This window comes from Dromiciops gliroides, chromosome 4 (genome assembly GCF_019393635.1).
Source record: "Dromiciops gliroides isolate mDroGli1 chromosome 4, mDroGli1.pri, whole genome shotgun sequence".
NCBI lineage: Eukaryota > Metazoa > Chordata > Mammalia > Microbiotheria > Microbiotheriidae > Dromiciops > Dromiciops gliroides.
The window spans coordinates 24946327-24965431 of record NC_057864.1 but is presented as its reverse complement, the minus strand read 5'-3'; the positions used below and the strand labels follow the sequence as shown (position 1 = coordinate 24965431).

The following is a 19105-nucleotide window of genomic DNA, read 5'->3' as shown; positions in this document are numbered from 1 at the left end:
GGGGTGGGGGTCCTGACTAAAAGAGTCAGGGGAGGAGGGGTGGGGCTGGAATGAGTTTTCATAAGTTGCTCAGCTAATTCCCGGAAGGTGCATGCCTGGGGACCCAGCCTTAGAGCAAAGAGCTCAGCGCCCCCCTGCTGGCCTTTCCCCAGGACCCTGCAGCCCCTGCCCATGCAGGGGACTCAGAAAGGACAGTTTTCTTCCCAAAGTCCTTGGCCCTCGCGCCAAACGGCGCAACGACATTAGAAAGCTTGACCGCGCACGCTGAGGACCAGGGGTCCCCCAAGACGTGTCGCCTCCCCCATAGACTGAGCTCCCCGAGGGGAGGGACTTTACTGCTGGCATCTCCGCACTACACAGACGCTCGCTTCATTCATCCAGCCATCCATCATCCATTCATCCAATTGCCCCTTTTCCTTCAGGCCCCTCCCTCTCCCTTACCTCCCATCCCCCACCCCCACCCCCCCTTCTGGGGTCCCAGGCTCTCAACGGTTCCTCGGGACCCTCCCCCAACCACGTGCTCGCCACGCCCATCTAAAGCACGAGCCCACCTCAGTCTGTCCCCCCTTCCCCCACCCCCATGCTCAAAGCAGTCCTCGGCGTGCGCCCCGCCCCCAGTCCTTGTCGCCAATCGCTTCCCTCCGCTCCACGCTCCAGTCCGCTTGGGCACGCCCTCGGAGCGGCTCTCGTCTTCCACCCCGCCCCCCCAGCGCCCAGCGCGCACTTTCTTTCCCTTGGTCCTGCCCCCTCCATCTTCACCAATCCCCGCCCCGCACCTCCATTAGCCACGCCCACCACCCGTTCTCGCCAATCCTCGTGCCTCCCTTTGCTTCGCTCCGCCCCCCTCCCCCATTCCTCCCTCCTTGCCAGTTCCCGCCCCAGGATCCAGGGCTTCTGCCTCAGTCTCCGCCCCTCCCGGCCTCCGGCCCCTCCTCCCATGCCCGGGCACCCACTGCTCCCGCCCCGGCCCTCCCTTCTGCCCCTCCCCGTCCTGACTCGGTCCACCCCGCCCCATCAGATCCCGCCACTCGCCCCCAGCCAAGCCCCGGTCTTCCTCACGTCCCGGCCGTTGCCGCGGACCCTCGGCTCGATCCGCCTGGCCTCCTGCCCGTCCCCGCCCCCTCCCAGCCTAGCCCCTTCACCCGTCGTCAGCCCCGCCCCCTCTCCGGCCCCCTGTCTCGCTAAGCCCCGTGGGAAGCTCGCCCTCTTCGCCGGCCCCCCGGGCGCGCGCCCGCAAGAGAAGGGTGGGGGCAGGAAAAAGGAGCGCTCCTCGTCTCGCGCACGCGCGTCCCGCCCCCCGCGCGGTTCCCATAGGGGCCCCGTCCTGCCCCCGCCCCCGCCCCCGCGGTCGTGCTCGCGCCTCCCCCAGCCCTCGGTCTTCGGTGTCTCGCCCAAGCCCCTTCCGCGCCTGCGCGTTTGTCGTGCCCCGCCGCGTCCCCGCCCGCGCCCGCGCCCCTGCCCGCGCTCCCGGGCCCGCGCCTGCCCGGTTCGCGCGCCCGCGCTCCCGGGCTCGCGCCCCCCCTTCTTCCCCTTGCCTTCCCCCTATTCCTTTGCCCTCGGCCCGGTCCCGGGACCCGACGGACGGACGGACGGAGCGAGCCCGAGGCGGGAGGCCGGAGGCCGGAGCTGGCGGAGCCTTCGGAGCAGAGAGGAGGAGGACGCGAAGGAGGAGGAAGAGCGGGGGGAGCGCAGGAGCCGGGGTCCCAGCAGCCGCCTCCGAGGCGGCCGGGCGCAGGTAAGGGGGGAGGGGCGCCACACCCGGGCCCGGGGCCAGGGCCCCCACCCAGCCACCGGGGAGGCCAACCGCCTCGTTTACAGACGGGGAGACTGAGGCCCAGGGAGGTGGAATGACTCGCCCAAGGTCATACCGTTAGTAGGGCTCCGAGGTAGGATTTGAACCCAGGCCCTCTGTGGCCCACCCTCATCAGTGTCCACCGGCATCTCTGAAGCACTTTTCGCCCCGTAGCCGTGGGGGCTGGGGGGGAGGGGGCGTCTAAAGAGAAGAGTCGGGGGTGGATAAGAGGTAGCTCCGGGAGTTCGTTGAGAGAGGCTGGGGAGGGGAGGTCTTGGGGGAGGGGAATGGGTGTGGCGATTTGGAAAAGGGGGGGTGGGGCAGGGAGGGGAGAGGAGAGAAGGGACGGAGGGTCCTAGGGGTGGGCAGATGCGTTTAAGTTGGCGTGGGACTGAGGGTCCTTTGGCCAGCATTCATTAAGCACCTACTGTGCGCTAGATCCGAAGACCCTGGAGTAGGCCCTGCCCCCGGGGAGCTTCGGGGGGCGGGGGCGGGGAGCCGCCCTGAAACCCTACATTGGATACAAAGTAACTACTGAGTGACTTGGGGGGAGCCCAGGGTCTGGAGGGACCACCCAGGGCCCCTCCCTGAGCTCAGGGCGCTGGGGATTCTGGGAGGCTGAACTGAGGCATTGGGGGTGGGGGAGGGGAGGGGAGCCCAGCCTGGGACCAGAATGTGGGCTCCGGGCTGTCCTGAGGGTATGGTGAGGGTGGAGCCAGAGTTGGTTACTGGGGAGCAGCCCCGGAGAAAGGGGGGAGGGAGGTTCTGGAGGTTGGGATCCAGAAAGCCAAGTAATGAGGAGCCTGTGAGGTCGAGGAGTCAAGGAAAGGGGGGGCACAGACCCCAAGGTCTGGGGGGGTCTATTAGCTCACAGGGAAGGAGGACTGAACCCCCATTTTAGGAATAGGAGGCCCCCTCCTCCTGGGGCCGGTGGTGGACATTTTCCCTGGAATTCTGGGTTTGAGACCAAGCCACGAGTCTGCAGCTGGCAGTCGCTCTCTCCTGGTGTGCCAACGTGGACCATTTTTGTCCTGGTGGAAGAGAAAGGCCCCTCGAGCCTCCATCCTTGGAGGGAACTGGAGCCGGAAGAAGGAAGCCAGCACCCTCATTTTAGAGACAGGGAAACCGAGGCCCCCCCTCCCCTCCTCCAGCCTCAGCCCCCACCCTCCCTCCCAGGGGTGTTTGGCTGGGCACAGGTCAGTGGTGGCAGGCAGAGAAGGCAGCTTTGTTTTCTCTCAAAGAGCGGGTTCCTTAAGGTATCTTGTCTACTTTCTCTTCAGGTGGGATGTTCTAGAGCAGTGGGGGTGGGGGCTGGGCTTCTTCACTTAGAGCCTCATTAAATGCCTGCCGTTTAGGGGGCACTGTGTTAGGGGCTGGGGATACCAGGACAACAACACAAAAGGATACCGCCCGAGGAGCCCCTCTTGCAGGGAGGACAGACACCGACCTACCCTAATACTGCATGGTTGGAGAGGGGGCAGTGGAGTGGAGGGCTTGTTGTCCAGATTCTGATATGAAGTTGTGCTCATCAGTGTGTGTGAGTGTGTGTGTGTGTGTGGGGGGGGGGTTACACTTTACATACATAAACAGGGAGCTGGGCCCAGAGCTACACAGGAGGAGACCATGGGCCGGCCAGCCTTTGGGATATAGCGGAATTCTCCTAGTGACCCCAGCTTCTCCCCGGGCCCATCTCCTCCATCCCAGTGCTGATGGCTTTGGGTCATGGGACGAGACCTCTGAAGGACCGCACTGAAGGGGCCTGGGGCTGAGGCCAAAGAGAAGCCGGACCATTCCGGAGGAGCCGATGACTGGCCGGCCCCCGGGCTCTGCCGGTGTCCTCGGCATGGGCCAGGCCCCGGAGGCAGAACAGACTCTGTGGTCGGTGATGGTGGCTGCCAGAGATCTCGCCCGCCGGTCCCAGCTGCCTCCATGAGCCCAGCATTTCTCTGGTTCTCCCATTTGACAGCCTCTGAGAAGTAGGTGCTCCACATGAAGAAATCCAGGCCCAGAGAGGGGTCAGCTGAGTGTCTGGGGTGGTATCTGGACTCGCGCCTTCTTCACCAGACCAGCGGCTGCCTGGGCCCTGCCGGGAAGACCCCCTGCTGAGATCACAGCAAGGAGCACGGCTGGGGAGCCCAGGAAGGCTGAGCACAATGGAGGTTCCCTCGAGGAGCCTTTGCCAGGCCTTTCTTCCTAGACCGGATGATCCTCAGGTCGTCCTGTCTCTATCTTGTTTGTCCATAACCAGGATGATGCAGACACGTCAGCGTGTGCTCCCCGGTAGACAGGAGTTCCTGAGAGCAGGCACTGGGCTTTGCCTTTCTTTGTGCCCTCAGAGAATAGCAGAGTGCCTGGCGCACAGTAGGTGTGTCGTCAGTGCTTGTTAGCGGACTTGAAAAGCAGATGTGAGGAAGGAGTGTGATTGAGGCATGGGACAAAGGCCTTATGGGAGATGAGCTTTGGGGTTTGCTGAACACTTGGGAGTCCAGGCTGGCTGACACTGAGGAATTTGCATCTTATCCGAGAATGGGGCCTCCTCACCTTTCTTGTGTTGGGGACCCCTTCGGCATACAGCAGGCTGGGGAGACCCATGGACCCTTCTCTGTGGATTGTTTTTATAAATGCACAAAATACATAGGTAGCATTGCAGAGGAAACCAGTGATATGGAAATACAGCTGGTAACACGATCCTTTAAAAAGGCCGAGTGCTTGGAGGCTGGGTTAGCGGCTGGGGTGGCCCTGGACTTTTGTGAACAGAGAAGGAGACCTGTCAGAGCCAAACATTAGAAAGTGATTTGGGTGAACACGCAATGGAAGGATGGGGGAGACAGGCCGGGAGACCAATGAGCAGGCGAGTTCAGGAGAGACAGGATGAGCACAGGGTGAATGAGGCAGCTGTTAGAGCCACAGATAGAGCTGGACCTGGAGTCAGGATGCTCCGATCGCCAGTCCTTCCTTGGACACTTCCTAGCTGGAGGACCCTGGGCAAATCACTTAGCCTCTGTTTGCCTCAGTTTCCTCGTCTGTGAAATGCAAATAGCAGGGGGGCAGCTAGGTGGCGCAGTGGATAAAGCACCGGTCCTGGATTCAGGAGTACCTGAGTTCAAATCTGGCCTCAGACACTTGACACTAGCTGTGTGACCCTGAGCAAGTCACTTAACCCCCATAGCCCCACAAAAAAAAAATAATAATAAAATTGCAAATAGCTGTAGCATCTATCTTGCAGCCTTATTATGAGCCCCAAGTGAAATAATATTGGGGGGAAACCACTTGCCAGTGTCTGTCACATAGTAGGCACTGCATGAATGCTGACTGCCTTGAAGATGTGAGAGGGGTCTGGGCGGTGGGATCCACAGGACTTGGGAATCAATTGGAAGAGTCAAGCATGTGCCCAAGGTTAACAGGCCTGGGAGGGTGGCGTGTCCTCAGGAGAAGTGGGCCAGGTGAGAAGGCGGCAAGTTTGGAGGAAGAGAATGGGTTTTGTTTGGACTGTTGGGTTTAGGGGCCGAGGTGATGTCCAGATGTAGGTATCAGGCAAGGAGAGAGGCAGGGAGAGTGTTCTCCACACCTGACACTTTGGTTTGTTCCCATCGGAGTAAGATGTCCCTCGTGAAGCCCAATGGAGACCAGCCTGGACCCCTGTGAGGCTTCTGCACTTGTCTGGATGGGCAGATGGCTCCTGTCTCAGAGAGGCCCAGCTGTAGGCCTTAGCCTGCAAAGGGACCTCACTGAGTCCAGCTCCTCCCCTGCCCCGCTTCAGGCCTCCAAAAGGATGTTGGTCCTGTGCTGGGGGTGGTTTCCATTGGCTGAGGTGTCGTGCACAGCAGAGAGTGCAAGGAAGGAGCTTCAGAAAGACCCACGAAGGCACGACTGAAATGAGAAAGAGCCCGCTGTGGGTCCTATGTTCCGGGTCCCCGCCCGGTGCTCTTTGCCAGTCTTTATCGTCTGCCACAGACCCTCACCTGGCTGGTGGCTCAGGGCAGGCTGCTGCTCCCCTGGGGCCTCCAGGGCCCCTCCCAGCGCATGCCGCTGGGGGTGGGGAGGGGAGCGAGGGCGCTGCCCTTCTGAGACACTGAAGAAGGCAGGAGACCCCAGGATATGCAGAGGGAGCCGATGCCTAGTCGGTGGTCCGACCAGGCCAGAACTGGCTGGGCCTTTTCCTCCTAGGGCCGCCGCCTCCGGGAAGCCTCTTGGGATAGAAGGCATTTTTGCTCCCTCTGTTGGGCCTGTCCTTTGTCCCTACCATGCCGCCCCTTGTGTCAGCCTTCAGCCCTGGAGGAGCTTACATTGTCTGGGAAGAAACAGCAGACGACAACTGTGTGTACGAGATTTGTACAGTGTAGATGGGAGGGGAGGCTCCTATGGAAGGTGGGCTTTGGGCCGACTCTTTAAGGAAGACCAGGCCGAGCTAAGGAGGAGAGCGCTAGGGGATATCCCAATCAGCAGGCATTTATTAAGCGCCAGCTGTATGTCAGGCACTATACTAGTGCTGTGAAGGCCCCAAGTTGGGAGGTGGCTTGTTGAGCAGTGAGAAGGCCGGTGTCCTGGGTCACGGCATGTGCACGTGGAGGGGAGCGCAGTATTGGACCGGAAAGGACAAGGGCGCACTTGGTTCGGATCTCCTTCATTTGTTTCCGTCTCTGGTAGAGCCCTCATGCTACCCCTTCCCCCATTAGGATCAAGCTCCCGGGCTTGATGGGCAGGTGTCCTAGTTTGGCCAGTAGCAGAAGAGCCCTGGGTGAGGGGGTGCTGCTGCTCACCTTTCTCGAACACCATGTTCTCGCAGAAGTGTGGCTGTCTCTAGCTCCCCTGGGTGGAGGGATCCTTGCTGAAGGCATCTGTGCTCTTTGGTCCTTGGCTTCTACTGCCCACTATAGCTTTCAGGGCCCATCCCTGGACTCTGTCTTTTTTTTTTTTTTTTTGGCGAGGCAATGAGGGTTAAGTGACTTGCCCAGGGTCACACCGCCAGTAAGTGTCAAGTGTCTGAGGTCGAATTTGAACTCCGGTCCTCCTGACTCCAGGGCCAGTGCTTTATCCACTGTGTCACTTAGCTGCCCTCCCTAGACTCTCTCTTTTTTTTTTTCCCCCAGGGTGTAAGTGATTTATTTCAAGAATTCCTTATTAGAACTATTTAGCCACATACACGCCAAGCAGAGAGACCCCGGGGGCATCCAAACGATGAGTTTCAGAGTCCCACTTGCTCGCTCCATTGTCCTGGCCAAAGTGCACACCATCAGGGTTTCTCTTGTCCACTGATTGCTTCCAATCCAGATGTTCAAACAGTCTTTCATTCCCAAAGCAAGCTCAGAACAGTTAGCTCAGGCGTCCTGGGATCTGCACCTCTCCTAAATCCCAGGTAGAGCACAAGGGGGATGAAGCCCCAGCGGATGGCGAACTGGCTGCCCCGAAGAGCTGCTGCAGCCACTGCTTGGATTCTTTGCTCAGCTTCACCACGGTGACAGCGGCTATGGCGGTGCCCCCAGCAAGCTCAGGCTTCAGCGGCCTTCTCTGCCAGAAAATCTAGACTCTGTCTTAACAGAAACTGCCAGGAACGGGAAATGGCAGGCCATTTGGAGAAAAAAAGAGAGAAGTTAGGGTTTTGTAGAGCCTTGCCTGGGAACAAGACCACACTCCTCCCCTCAGCAGCTGTAAAACAATGGGATTGCAGACTGGGAAGGGACCCCCAGGGCCAGTCCCGGCCAAAGCGCAGACAGGTGTCTGCCCAAGGTCATGTGGTGAAGCAGCAACCCAGCCAGGTCTTCCTCCTCGCATCCAGGGCTGGCACTGGCTTTGTTTTCTCCTTCAGAGGTCTTTGGGACATTTTTCATGTTCTGAACCTCTAGGTCTTGTCAGTGTAGTGTTTTTATACTTATTGGGGCAACTAGGTGGCGCCACAGTGCACAGAGCTGGGCCCGGAGGCTGGAAGACTCATCTTCCTGAGTTTAAATCCAGCTTCAGACACTCCTGGCTGTGTTACCTTGGGCAGGTCACTTAACCCTCTTTGCCTCGGTTTCCTCATTTGGAAAATGATCTGGAGAAGGAATTGGCAAAGCTCTCCAGTCTCTTTGCCAGGAAAACCCCAGACGGGGTCCCGAAGAGTCAGACACGGCTCTTCTCTGTAGGAGGGGATCATCTCTTGTGTTTCCATCTTCGTGTCTCCCTTACCTGGCACATGTTGGGGAGTAATAAATGCTTCTTGATTGACTGGGTCGTTTTTATTTCTCCCCACTGAGTCGTATGTGCCTCCAGGGCAGGTCTTCTCTGTAGCTCCCCTGGAATCTGGCCGTGGATGGAGCTTACTGAGTGCTTGTGGGATGTTGTTGGCAAGTGCCTGATTGGAATCGGCTTTTGCTGCTGTGACAGGGCATCATAAACCCTTCTACTACTGGACTATCCTCCCAGCAACTAGACAAGCTTTTCATTGGCACCAGGAAGAGAGAGGCCTTGGAACCCCAAGCATGAATTCCCCTTGTCCTATATAGGACATACTTCCTGGACCACACCTGCCATAGAGTTGTGGTTGCCAGTGAACCAACCTCATCCTTTGAGGCCAGCATCCTTCCTTGGGTCTAGCTTCCTCCCTTTGGTCTAGCCTCCCTTGAGGCCAGCGGCCTCCCTTGGGTCCAATTTCTTCCCTTTGGGTCTTGCTTCTTGTAGGTGCAGCCAGGGGAATGTCTTGCTACCTCAGATCACAGAGTTGCCCGGACCCAGGTCCTATCTACGTCAGGGAAAATGGCCGCCTTCACATGGTAAGCCTGGCCCTTGATGGTGTTGCGAGCAGCTTGCGGGAGCCAAGGCCTTTGAGGTTGTTCCCCAAAGGTTTCTCCGTGGAGCTGTGCATGAACAGGGAAGATGACGCGGCCAGGAAGGAGAAGACGGACCACTTCATCTTCACCTACACAAGGGAAGGGAACCTCCGTTACTCAGCCAAGTCCCTCTTCAGCCTCGCACTGGGCTTCATCTCCGATAATGTCGACCACATCGACTCCCTCATCGGCTTCCCTGAACAGATCGCTGAGAAGCTCTTCTCTGCCGCGGAAGCCAGGCACAAGTTCACAGAACCTGGCGCGGGGCTGCGCGCATTGCAGAAGTTTACGGAGGCCTATGGGCGCTTGGTGCTCTGCTCACTCTGTCTTCGGAACAGGTGAGTGGGGAGTCTGAACACTTGGGGAGAAGATGCAGGTTTGGGTTGGACCATTAGGAACAATTTCCTAAAAAATAGAACAGCTCCCCATCATGGGAGGGCAGCCCCGATCAGGTGCAGGCTAGACTCAATGCCCCAGAATGCTGAGCTTCTTGGATAAGTTTGCACCCCCCCCCCATTTTACAGATGAGAGACTGAGACCAGGGAGATAAAATGACTTCAGAACATAGGGGCCTCGATGGCTATCAGTAAGGAGAGGTCGACCCTTGTTCTGTGGGGGGAGGTACGGGGAGGGGGCAAATGGAGAGGTTTCTGTTTTTATTTGCAGAGGTCACATCTGGGTATTTCTGGTCTGGGGTGACATCATGAAAATCCCAGGCTGAAGGGAGGAGGGGTTTTGGACCACATTGGAAAGGGAATTGAAAGCCGGGGGCTTTGTGATGCAGGCCACTACATAGGCCAGGCCTGCTGGCCACAGAGGGAGCCTGCACTGCCCTGGGCTGCACTGTCATCCGCTCCCCCAAGGCCCCAGATGCTCCCCAGTCCTCCGAGGTGAAGGAGGCCTTTCCTTCACACACCTGAGCCCTCTTCGTTTTCTCTGGCTGACCTCATGGGTAACCGCCAGCACTGGGCGGAGGGAGGTGGGGTGGGGCTGCTGCCAACCAGTAATATTGACCATTTGGCTCGCCTCGGCTCCTTGTCTCCTTCACCACCAGCAGACCACGTTCAGGGGGCTGCTGGTGGGGGAAGGGCCGAGGGCAGGCCTGTGGCAGCCGTGGCCACGGGGCAGGCAGCACAGCGCAGTAGTTGTGATTCACAGAGGATTCACGCTCAGAAGGCACTGAGCAAAGGTGGGCCGACCACTCTCTGTGCTTGGCAGGTACCTGGTGATTTCGGAAAAGCTCGAAGAGATCAAGTCCTTCCGTGAGCTGAGCTGCCTGGATCTTTCTTGCTGCAAGCTTGGAGATGAGCATGAACTCCTGGAGCATCTCACCAATGAGGCCCTGTCCAGGTGGGGCCTGCTGGGCCTGCCAGCCCCGCCAGCCCCAGCCCAGAGCCCCGTCAGTCTAGTCTGACTGCATGGGTCAGGCTGAGGAATTGGCAGGGGGTGGGGGTGGGGTCACTTTTTACCTCGTTTGAACACTTATAAAAAAGTGACCAAACACATCACTTTTGACAATCTTCATTTGGAAAAACAATCCATTTGGTATTCCCTGCCGTGTGCCCCCGGGCACATGTGTGGGGAATAAACCTACGCAGAGTGAACCCCAGGAGTCTGAGGGCAGGACACAGACGCCTGACCGGCGATGCTGGGGCCATTCCTGGCAGGCGAGCCGAGGGTGGTGGGTCAGGGCGGCCCCTTGGGAGCACCTCCAAGCCCCCCAGTAAATCCTGGCGTCTGTGGTCTTGCCCCCACAGTGTGACTCAGCTCCGCCTGAAGGACAATTGCCTCTCGGATGCTGGTGTCCGGAGAATGACCGCTCCCGTGCGGGTGCTGAGAAGAGGGCTAGAAAACCTTGCCTTACTGGACTTGTCCTGTAAGTTGGGTGGTGTGGTGGTGGGAGGGTGCCTTAGAAACCGCCAGCCTTGAATCCTTCTCCCCCTAGCACAGATTGGTGCCTGGGACTGACATGGGGGCCCGGGTGCATCGTTTGGCCTCTGGGACCAGATTTGGCTGGTGCAGAGACTCAGTCTGGGGCCCCTTTTGTCCCCTTTTATTCTGAACTTAAGCAACAGAAAAAAGAGCACTTCCGGGCAAAGCAGAAGGCTTGTGGGTGTGATGTGTGATCTCGTTTCTACCCCCTCACATTTGAAGCTGCCTTGCCTCCCACCTGAGCTTCCTTCTCTTCTCCTCGCACCCTTCTTAGCTGTTTCAGTGCCCTCCTGGTTCTTTCCTTTCTCTCTTTCTTTTCCTTTTTTCCTCTCCTTTCCTCCCTTTCCTTTCCTCTCTCCTTCCTTCCTCCCCTCCTTCTTCTCACTATCACTACCTCTCCTCCCCCTCAGACTCCTCCCCTAATTAAACACAGGGAAGACCCTTTGTACCAAATAAATGGGGTCGAGCCAAGCGAGTCTCTGCTGTGCCAGTGTGGCTCCATCCCTTGTGTCATTGGAGGGATGGTCCTCCTAGCCCTCCCACCCCCACCCCCGCCTGAAGAGTCCCTGGTGGGGTCTCTGGTGCTTCTCTCCCCAGCCCAGTAATGTTTCGTTGCATTCACACGAGGTGGTTCAGCCACTGCCCAATGGATGAATATTCTCTTAGGTTCTAAATCTTTTGGTCTTTTGTTCCCTCTGTGGGGAGCAGTAAGTTTGTTTTGCTTATGACTGATCTCTGTCCACACATGAGCCTTCTTCATTCCACCTCGCTCCCTGCCTGTTTGCTAATGGAGCTTAGTACATTTCTTGTACACCTCGTTCTGGGTTGATAGCTGTGGATCAGGTTTCCAGCCTCCCCTTGGCCATGTTCGATAAGAATGAGGCCCGCCTGTTTGTTGGCCACCCCTTCCCATGTCTCTGCAATTCTTCTCACCAATTAGGAAAAGGAACGAGTCCCCCCTTGCTCCTTTCTCCACCATCTTTCTCTTGCCCCTCCTAGGTCCTCTGTTTTTCTTCTTTCATTAACCCTGTTATTAAGATTCTGAAGTGATTCCTTTTCTTCTCCCCATTAGCATGCCGGCCCTTCCTCATCTCACTGCTCTTGCAGTCGCTCCAACACACTTGCCTTTCTGGGTTTCTCTTGCTTTTGCGTTTCACGGTCGCAGCCCAGCTCTGGGCTTTTCATTAGGAATGCTTGGAAGTCTTTTTTTCTGTGCAAGGGCCCTTCTCCCCCTGCAGAAGCACGCTCAGCTTTGCAAGAGAAGTCATCCTTGGCTGTATCCTTCTCCTGCTACCTTTTGGGAGAGATTTTATTCCAGGATCGCCTTTCATTTACTGTGGGAGGCTGACATGGCTTACACGGTGCTGACCTGCGGCTCCTGGCACCTGCACTCTCCAGCTCTGGCCGCTTGGGTAGTTATTCTTCAGTACAGACGCCCTGGATCGTGGCACTGACGTTCTGGGTTTTTGCTTTTGTGGCTTCTTTTAGGAGGTGATGAGTGGAGTCTTTCTGTCTTGACTTTGCCTTCTGGTGTAAGATACCTAGGAAGTTTTCATTGATGAATTCGTCTTTTTTGGTTGTTTTTTGTGGGTGGGGGAGGCAGTTAGAGTTATGTGACTTACCCAGCTAGTAAGTGTCTGAGGTGAGATTTGAACTCAGGTCCTCCTTACTCCAGGGCTGATGCTCTATCCACTATAGTGCCAGCCAGCGGCCTCTCATTGAGGAATTCTTGAAAGAGTGTCCAGGCTTTAGGATTTTCAGAGTCCATTTCCTGGCTGAGGCTGCCACCTCCTCTCCTGAGTCACTCTTCCTACGATTCCTTCTTCCAGGACCTTTTCAGTCATTGTGGGAAATCCCTGTTTCCTTTGTGTGCACTCCTTGTGAGGGAGTTACTCTCTCCTAGATTAGCTTTGTAGGGTCATTTTTTTTTTTAGGTGGCATAATGCCTGTTAAAATACTGCTATAAGTTAATAGCAACAGAAGAGAGCCAGAGCATTAAAACACAGGACATGTAAAATCCAGTTCAGACCTGGCCATGTCTCGAGTCTCTCCCTCAGCCTTACACAGCGGTCAGGCACGGGAGCCTCATCACAGCAGGTAAAGGCAAGGTCCGCCACCTGCCTGCAGGCCAGAGGTCACCAGAGGTGTGTAGGGGCGAGAAAGGGCAGACGTGAAACACAGAGTCCGTCAGAAAAACCGTGTATTTGAATAAGAAACTCACTAAAGAACAATCGATGGCACCGAGAACCCGGCAGGCAGAGATTTCAGAAGCCTTGCTACTTTTCACTCAGTCCAGAATTTTGTCCGTTCTTTTTTGGAAGTTTGTTTAGAGCCTCCAGCCATTGTTGAGGGGCCAGGGTCTTCTGAGGGTTACTTTTTGCTCCAGGCTCTGTTGCTGAACTGGGGGGTCTGTGTCCTGCTGCACTTTGTACCTGAATCTTGGGCTCAGAGCAGTCGATCTTGAGGCCCTGTGGGGGCACTCCCTGCTGCTCCCCAGCCCTCCAGGGGCCACACCGTGGGTGTCTGCCTGCCCCGCTGGAGTTTGCACAGAGGAGTTGTATGCTCCCCTGTTGGGCTTCTAGCTGACTCGAGTTCTAGGGTGGAAGGAGACCCTTGCTGTGGGGGCTCTAGTTGGGGCTTGATGGCCATTCTGGAGGAGGGTAGGGGGGGTTGGGACTCCTGCCTCCATCAGGCTCCCTCCTGGCCAGGCCTTGGCCTCTTAAGCTCCTGTGTCCTCACTGTGGGCCATCCTCTGGGCTCTTCCCGCTCTCCTCTGCTTCTGCTCAGACAGATATGCCTACAATTCCCTGCATTCCCCTTCACGTTCCTGTCCTGCTCATTCCAGTCATTGCTTGGCTATCGGGGGCTTCCCCTGGTTCTTGGCAGCACCTTCTCCTCGGGAAACCCTGCTGGGCCCTCGGGAGGCAGGCACAGAAAGAAACCTCCCTGGGCATGTGCCGGGCACCAAGTCCCTGGGAAACCTGGATTAAGCTGTGCCGTGTACCGCCCCCTAGCAGGGCGGGTGCGTCTGTGAGGAGTCTGCAGAGCACGCTGCGCCTTACACTGTGCGAGCATCGCGATCCCATACTATGGTTGAGGAAACTGAGGTTTAGAGAGGGGACTGAGCGCAGCTGGGGCTCAGGCCTCCGGCTCCAGGGCTAGCGGAGACACTGCTGCCCCCACCAGCCCCTCCTTGTTTCCCAAGACCTTTAGAGTCTCAGAGCAGAGGCCAGTAAAGTCACACTAACGATTCTCTTCCTCCATGCGATTCCGAAGCAGACATTGTCACTTAAGGTCAGCCACTCAGCGAGCATTTGTGAAGCACCTACTATGTTCTGGGCCCATACAAAGCCCTGAAACAGTCACTGCCCCCCAGGGGCCACAGCCCAGGTCATACACAGCAAATGGAAGCTCATCTCAGAAGGGGAGGCCACAGCCTGTGGGAGGACCAGATAAGGCCTCCTTTCGGCAAACCGGGGATCTCTGGGGCAGGTGGCAAGGGATGGGGGCACCCCCTATGGAGCAGAGCACTGGGTGCAGGGAGCAGGGAGTGGGCCCCTGAGGAGGGAGCCAGGTGGTGAAGGGCCGACCGTCAGCACCCACCAGAGAGGAGCCTAAGAATTATCAGGTGTTCGTTATCTCCCTAGTTATTTTCATGTTGTATCCATGAGCAGCTTGAGAGGAGGGGCTCTTTGTTGCCTTTCTTGTGACTTGCTGACTGTATACACAGGCACTGCTCGGGCTCATAATCGGCATTTGGCACAGTTTTACTTTCATGGAAATAAGCTGACTGTGGTTCACTCTAGGTAACCCAGAGATCACCGATGCAGGAATTGGGTATCTCTTCTCCTTCAGAAAACTGAACTGCCTGGACATCTCTGGGACAGGCCTTCAGGTGAGAGCACGCCCCTGCTTTGGGGATATCGAGGTGTCAGCTATTGGTTTGGGGGAGGGCCTATGCCGAGCAGAAGGAAGCTTGCCCTGGTGGGTGGGTGTTGGCGGGCGTGGTGGGCACGAGTCTGCCCGTGACTCACTCATGTCTTCCCTGCTTAGGACGTGAAGGCCGTCATGCACAAACTGCAGACTCACATTGGCCTCGTTCACTCCAAAGTGCCTTTGAAGGAATTTGACCACAGCAGCTGTAAGACGGAGGGCTGGGCAGACCAGGTACCCTCGGGGACGTCCTCAGGCAGCCTTGGAGCACGGAGCTAGTGTGTTCCAAGGCCCGTGAGGGCCAGGACCTAGCTGCTCTTAGAATCCCTGCCAGGGCCCGGCACAGCCTCTGCCCCCCTCAGGCAGACTGAGTGAGTGTTTGATCCAAGGAGCTGCATGGATGGCTCTTCTTCATAGCCAAGTGAAGATGGGATGTTGTGCCCATTTTGTAGATGGGGAAGCGGGTCCCTGGCCCCTCTCCTCCCCCTCCACACGACTTCACTGGGGGTGTCTCGTCAGCTGCCCCACTTTAGGATGCTCAGGTTGCATCGTCCCCCTCCCATAGTCCTTCAGACATCTCAGCCTGGATGTCCAGGACAGAACCCATCTGTCCTCTCAGACCCTCCCCTTTGTTGGCTTCTCTAGTTACTTGAGAGGCACCTGCGTCCTGCTGGACACCCAGGGCTCTTACCCCCGGGATGGCCTCTCACCTGCCGCCACCTTGGTGCACACCCTCACCACCTCCTGCTTGGTCTGGGGCAGAAGCCTGGCCCTGACCAGCCTAAAGCTCCACTCTGACCCTCCTTCCCTCCTCAGCAAATGTCTGTGGCTCCCTGTTACCTCCAGGATCCAATCTGAAATCCTTGGTTTGGCTTTTAAAGCCTTGTGTAGCTTGGCCCCCTCCTGCCTCTGCAGACTTCTTATACCCCATGCATACGCCTGCCAGGACACACCCTCCACTGGCCTTTTTCCTGGGCTAGGCCCATGGTCCTGCTGCCTGCTCATTTCAGCCTCCTGGCAGACACAGCTAAAGTCCCACCTTGTGCAGGAAGCCTCTCCCAGCCCCCCTTAATTCTAGTCATTCCCTCCCATGTATCCCATCATCGGCTTGTTTGTAAATGGGTTTTTTCCCGTTGTCTCCTCCATTAGACTGGGAGCACCTCGAAGGTCATTGGGGATGTTGTATATACTTGTCTCCTCGGTGCTTAGCTCTGTGCCCCTCGCACACAGTAGGCACCTCATAAATGCTGCCCAGCCAACAGACAAAGATGGCGTCAGGGCCAGGACCCTTGACTCTAGCTGCAGCTCCTTTCCTCCCACACAAGGGCTGCTTCTAATGAACAAGAATCGCTGTGGTGGCCCATAATTTATTCATCCGAGCCTTTGCAATGTGCTGCCTTGTCTCAGAGCTATTTAGTAGTAATAATAATAGCAATAACTAACATTTATATAGTGCCTACTGTGTGCCGGACACTGTGCTAAGTGCTTTATGAATATCCATCCCTCTGATCCTCACCACAGCCTTGGGAGGGATCCCCACTTTACAGATGAGGAAACTGAGGCAAATGGGTAAAGTGACTTGCCCAGGGTCACATAGCTAGGAAGTGTCTGAGGCTGGATTTGAACTTAGGTCTCCCCAACTCTTCTCACTGAATCACTTGGCTGCAAGTACCTCATATCTACACAGCCCTATGCTGGGTCCTCCCTTGTGCCTGGCTCAGATTCTCTCCTCTGTCAGGCAGCACCCTCCCTGCAGCACTTTGTGGTACCTGCCTCTGTGCCAGGCCTGGGGGGGCAAAGTCAGAAGGACATCCCTCCCCTCCAGGAACTTATGTTCTGTTGGGAGAGACAAAACCAGTGACCTGTGGCTCCAGGCTTGGTGTGAGGAGGCCCCCTGTGCCCCAGGGCCACCTCTGGCTGGTCCTGGGGTCTGGGACGAGGTGCCCCTCCTGGAGCTCTGCCGTCCCTGGCTCCCATTGCCCCCCTGGGCCTCCCCCGGGGACACAGCTATGGGGTGGGGGGAGGTGGAGGCTGGGGGAGGGGCTGCCTGCCGGACCCCCATGGGGAGGATGGTGGTAGATTGCATGGTGCTCTCTGCCCCAGATTGTTCTGCAGTGGGAGCGCGTGATCTCCGGAGCCGTAGCAGGCCAGGACAAGCCCCGGACAGCGGCATCGCGCTTCTGTACGTACCTGCGGCCGCAGCTTGGCCTCTGCCCCGCTCTCTGAGCAGCTAAAGCTGTTGATTATTGTTGCTCAGCAGGAAAGCCAGAGCCACAGAATGTCAGAGTGGGAGGTCATCTTGGGGTGATCGCCCAGGACCCTGTGAGGCCCGAGGGCGCCCCCACAGCTAGTAAGTAGCCGAGCTGCTCTCCCGCCAGAGGACCTGCTTGTTCTGGGAGATGCGGGGCCGAGTCAGGAAGACCCTGTGACCTCTGCGCTCCCATCCCCCTGTGGCCTGGGCTCAGTCCACGAGGCTCGGTCCGCCTTCTGTCCAGATGGCGTAGGCCGAGGCCAGAGTGGCCTGGAGGGTAGCCGGGGCCTTCCTTAACACTGTAACAAACCACAATAAGAAGGCATTAGAGCAGGCCTCTGAGGAGGCTGGCGGCTGCTCCATGCGGTGACAGGTAGTGAGCTCACTGTTACTCCTCTGGAGGTCTTGGAGCCCCTGTGAGGGGCTGTCACGCTGGGTGGGCTAGGCCTCTGTGCCCCTGGAGCCTGGGCTGAGGTTGGGGGACACACCGTGTGCTTCTGTCCTAGATGGAAAGCGACCCCGGACAGAAGGCCCTGCCAAGTGTCCCTTAGCAGACTCCCACACGACCTCGGGTGAGAAGCTCCAGTTCTATAAGGAGAAGGCTGAGGAGTGCCACGGGCCATCCTTGAAGCGGGAGGCGGCCGCGAGCCAGGAACTCAAGAGCACCAAGAAGAGAGCCCTGGAAGAGCCCGACAAGGACGCGCCGAGCTCTTCCCCGTCATCCAGGCAGAAATATGTCTGCCTCACCGTGGAAGACTGGGACTTGCTTAATTCCTACTGACCGGCAAGGGGGGATGGCGGCTTCTAGCCCTGCTGGTGCCATGGGGCGCCAGGGGACCTGGGCCGTTGGCTTGGAATCAGGCCACGGCCTAGTGGAGTGAGCTGACGTGTCGGTGCTCGTGTCCGGAGCAGGAGGCCAGCGTTTCTACTGTATATTTTCAATACATAGTAATTTTTCAAATAAACCTTTTTGCTGTTGTTAGCCAGTGGTTTTGGATTAGAGGTGGGAGCACAGCCTTGGGGGGAGATGTCCCGCTGCCTCCAGACAGGGGTGGCCTGCCCCAGGGAGGTTCCATGGCCGCTGCATTCCTCCAGCCCAGCCGCTCGCTCCCACCCAGGGACAGCCATCATAACTAGCGTTTACACAGTGCTGTAAGGCCTGGAAAGCATTGACATCTCGTTTGACCCTCCCAAAAGCCTGGTGAGGCAGGTACCACCATCATCATCTCCAGTTTTACAGATGAGGAAACTGAGGCTGAGGCTAGGAAGTGTCTGAGGCCAAACTGGAACTCGGGTCTTGACTCCAGGTCCAATTCAGTGCACCACTTAGCAATGATTAAGCACCTGCTAGGTGCCAGGCACTGTGTCAAGCACTGGGGACTTTACCAAGAAAGGCAGAAGATGGGCCCTGCCCTCAAGAGCGTACAGCCTAAGGGGAGAGATGACAGGCCAACGTCTGTGAAGAAAGGAAATAGAGAAGGACAGGCTAGCTCGGAGGGATCAGAAAAGCTGCCTTGTAGCAGGCTGGACCTGAAGGAAGCCCAGAGATGGGGATGAGGAGAGGAGAAGAGAGCATTTCCAGGCCTGGGGCACCGCCAGGGGAAGCATCTGGAGTCTGGAGATGGAGAGTGTTAGGTGAGAAACAGCCAGGGGGCCACTTGCCACGGGGCTGCAGGGTACACAGAGTGAGGTGTAAAACTGGAGAGTTGTGAGAGGAGGCCACTCAGGAAGGGCTTTGAACGCCAAACCACATCTTGTATTTGCTCTGAGGCAATAGGGAGCCATGGGAGGTGACTGGGTGAGTGTGACACGGTCAGACCCAAGTGAAGGAGAGAGGCAGCAGGCAGACCCCAACACCCAGTAGCTATTGCCATAGTCCTGGCTGACTCTAACCCATCAGTCTCTGCTGCCTGAGAAGGCAGCTCTCCAAGGTGGCAAAGCAGGTGTTTGTCCCCTGGCAGAGCATTTTCTCATTGTGAATTGTTCTAGGTCAATGGAATCGTGGTCCAGTAAAATGCTTTGCATGTTGTCTCATTTCATCTTCACGATAGCCCTATGAGGTGGGTGCCCAATATTCAGAGGCAGAATGAAGTGATATGACTTGCCCAGGGTCACATAGCTAGTGATTATCTGAAGCAGGATTTGAACACAGACCTTCCATGCTTTACCCAGGGAGCCACCTAGCTGCCTGCAGACCTCTTGCATACCGTGTGCCTGGGCCTGGTTCATTCAGGGTCATGGGACCAGAAGGGTGCTTTGAGATCTTCTAGCCCAGAGAGAGGTTCAGTGACTTGGAATTCGAACCCAGATCTCCAAGTTAAACATTCTTTCCACTCCATGCTACTGAGTCTCTTATGGAGTTCTGAACGAAAGTGGCCATTGACATTACTA

At 57.2% G+C, this 19105-nt stretch overlaps 1 protein-coding gene and 1 pseudogene across 3 annotated transcripts; one reads left to right on the top strand and one right to left on the bottom strand.

Annotated features, from left to right (window-relative positions):
* Positions 1-1473: 1473 nt before the first annotated feature.
* Positions 1474-17696, top strand: LRRC42 (leucine rich repeat containing 42). 3 transcript variants are annotated; one of them, XM_044004866.1, is made up of 8 exons: positions 1474-1735; positions 8450-8936; positions 9817-9948; positions 10356-10474; positions 14337-14425; positions 14584-14697; positions 16567-16645; positions 17221-17696. In XM_044004866.1, the coding sequence occupies exons 2-8, from the start codon at positions 8464-8466 to the stop codon at positions 17493-17495; spliced, it is 1281 nt and encodes a 426-aa protein (XP_043860801.1). In that variant the 5' UTR covers positions 1474-1735; positions 8450-8463; the 3' UTR covers positions 17496-17696. The 3 variants fall into 3 exon arrangements, with proteins under 3 accessions (XP_043860801.1, XP_043860803.1, XP_043860802.1); XM_044004868.1 differs by having other exon boundaries at positions 14584-14671; positions 17221-17436; XM_044004867.1 differs by lacking the exon at positions 16567-16645 and having other exon boundaries at positions 14584-14671.
* Positions 6660-7966, bottom strand: LOC122754539 (annotated as a pseudogene).
* Positions 17697-19105: the final 1409 nt, after the last annotated feature.

Coding starts and splice junctions, on each gene's coding strand:
- LRRC42 (XM_044004866.1), top strand. CDS start 8,464: ATGTCTTGCTACCTCAGATCACAGAGTTGCCCGGACCCAGGTCCTATC. Junction 9,949..10,355: donor ACCAATGAGGCCCTGTCCAG/GTGGGGCCTGCT, acceptor TTGCCCCCACAG/TGTGACTCAGCTCCGCCTGA. Junction 14,698..16,566: donor CGGAGGGCTGGGCAGACCAG/GTACCCTCGGGG, acceptor TCTCTGCCCCAG/ATTGTTCTGCAGTGGGAGCG.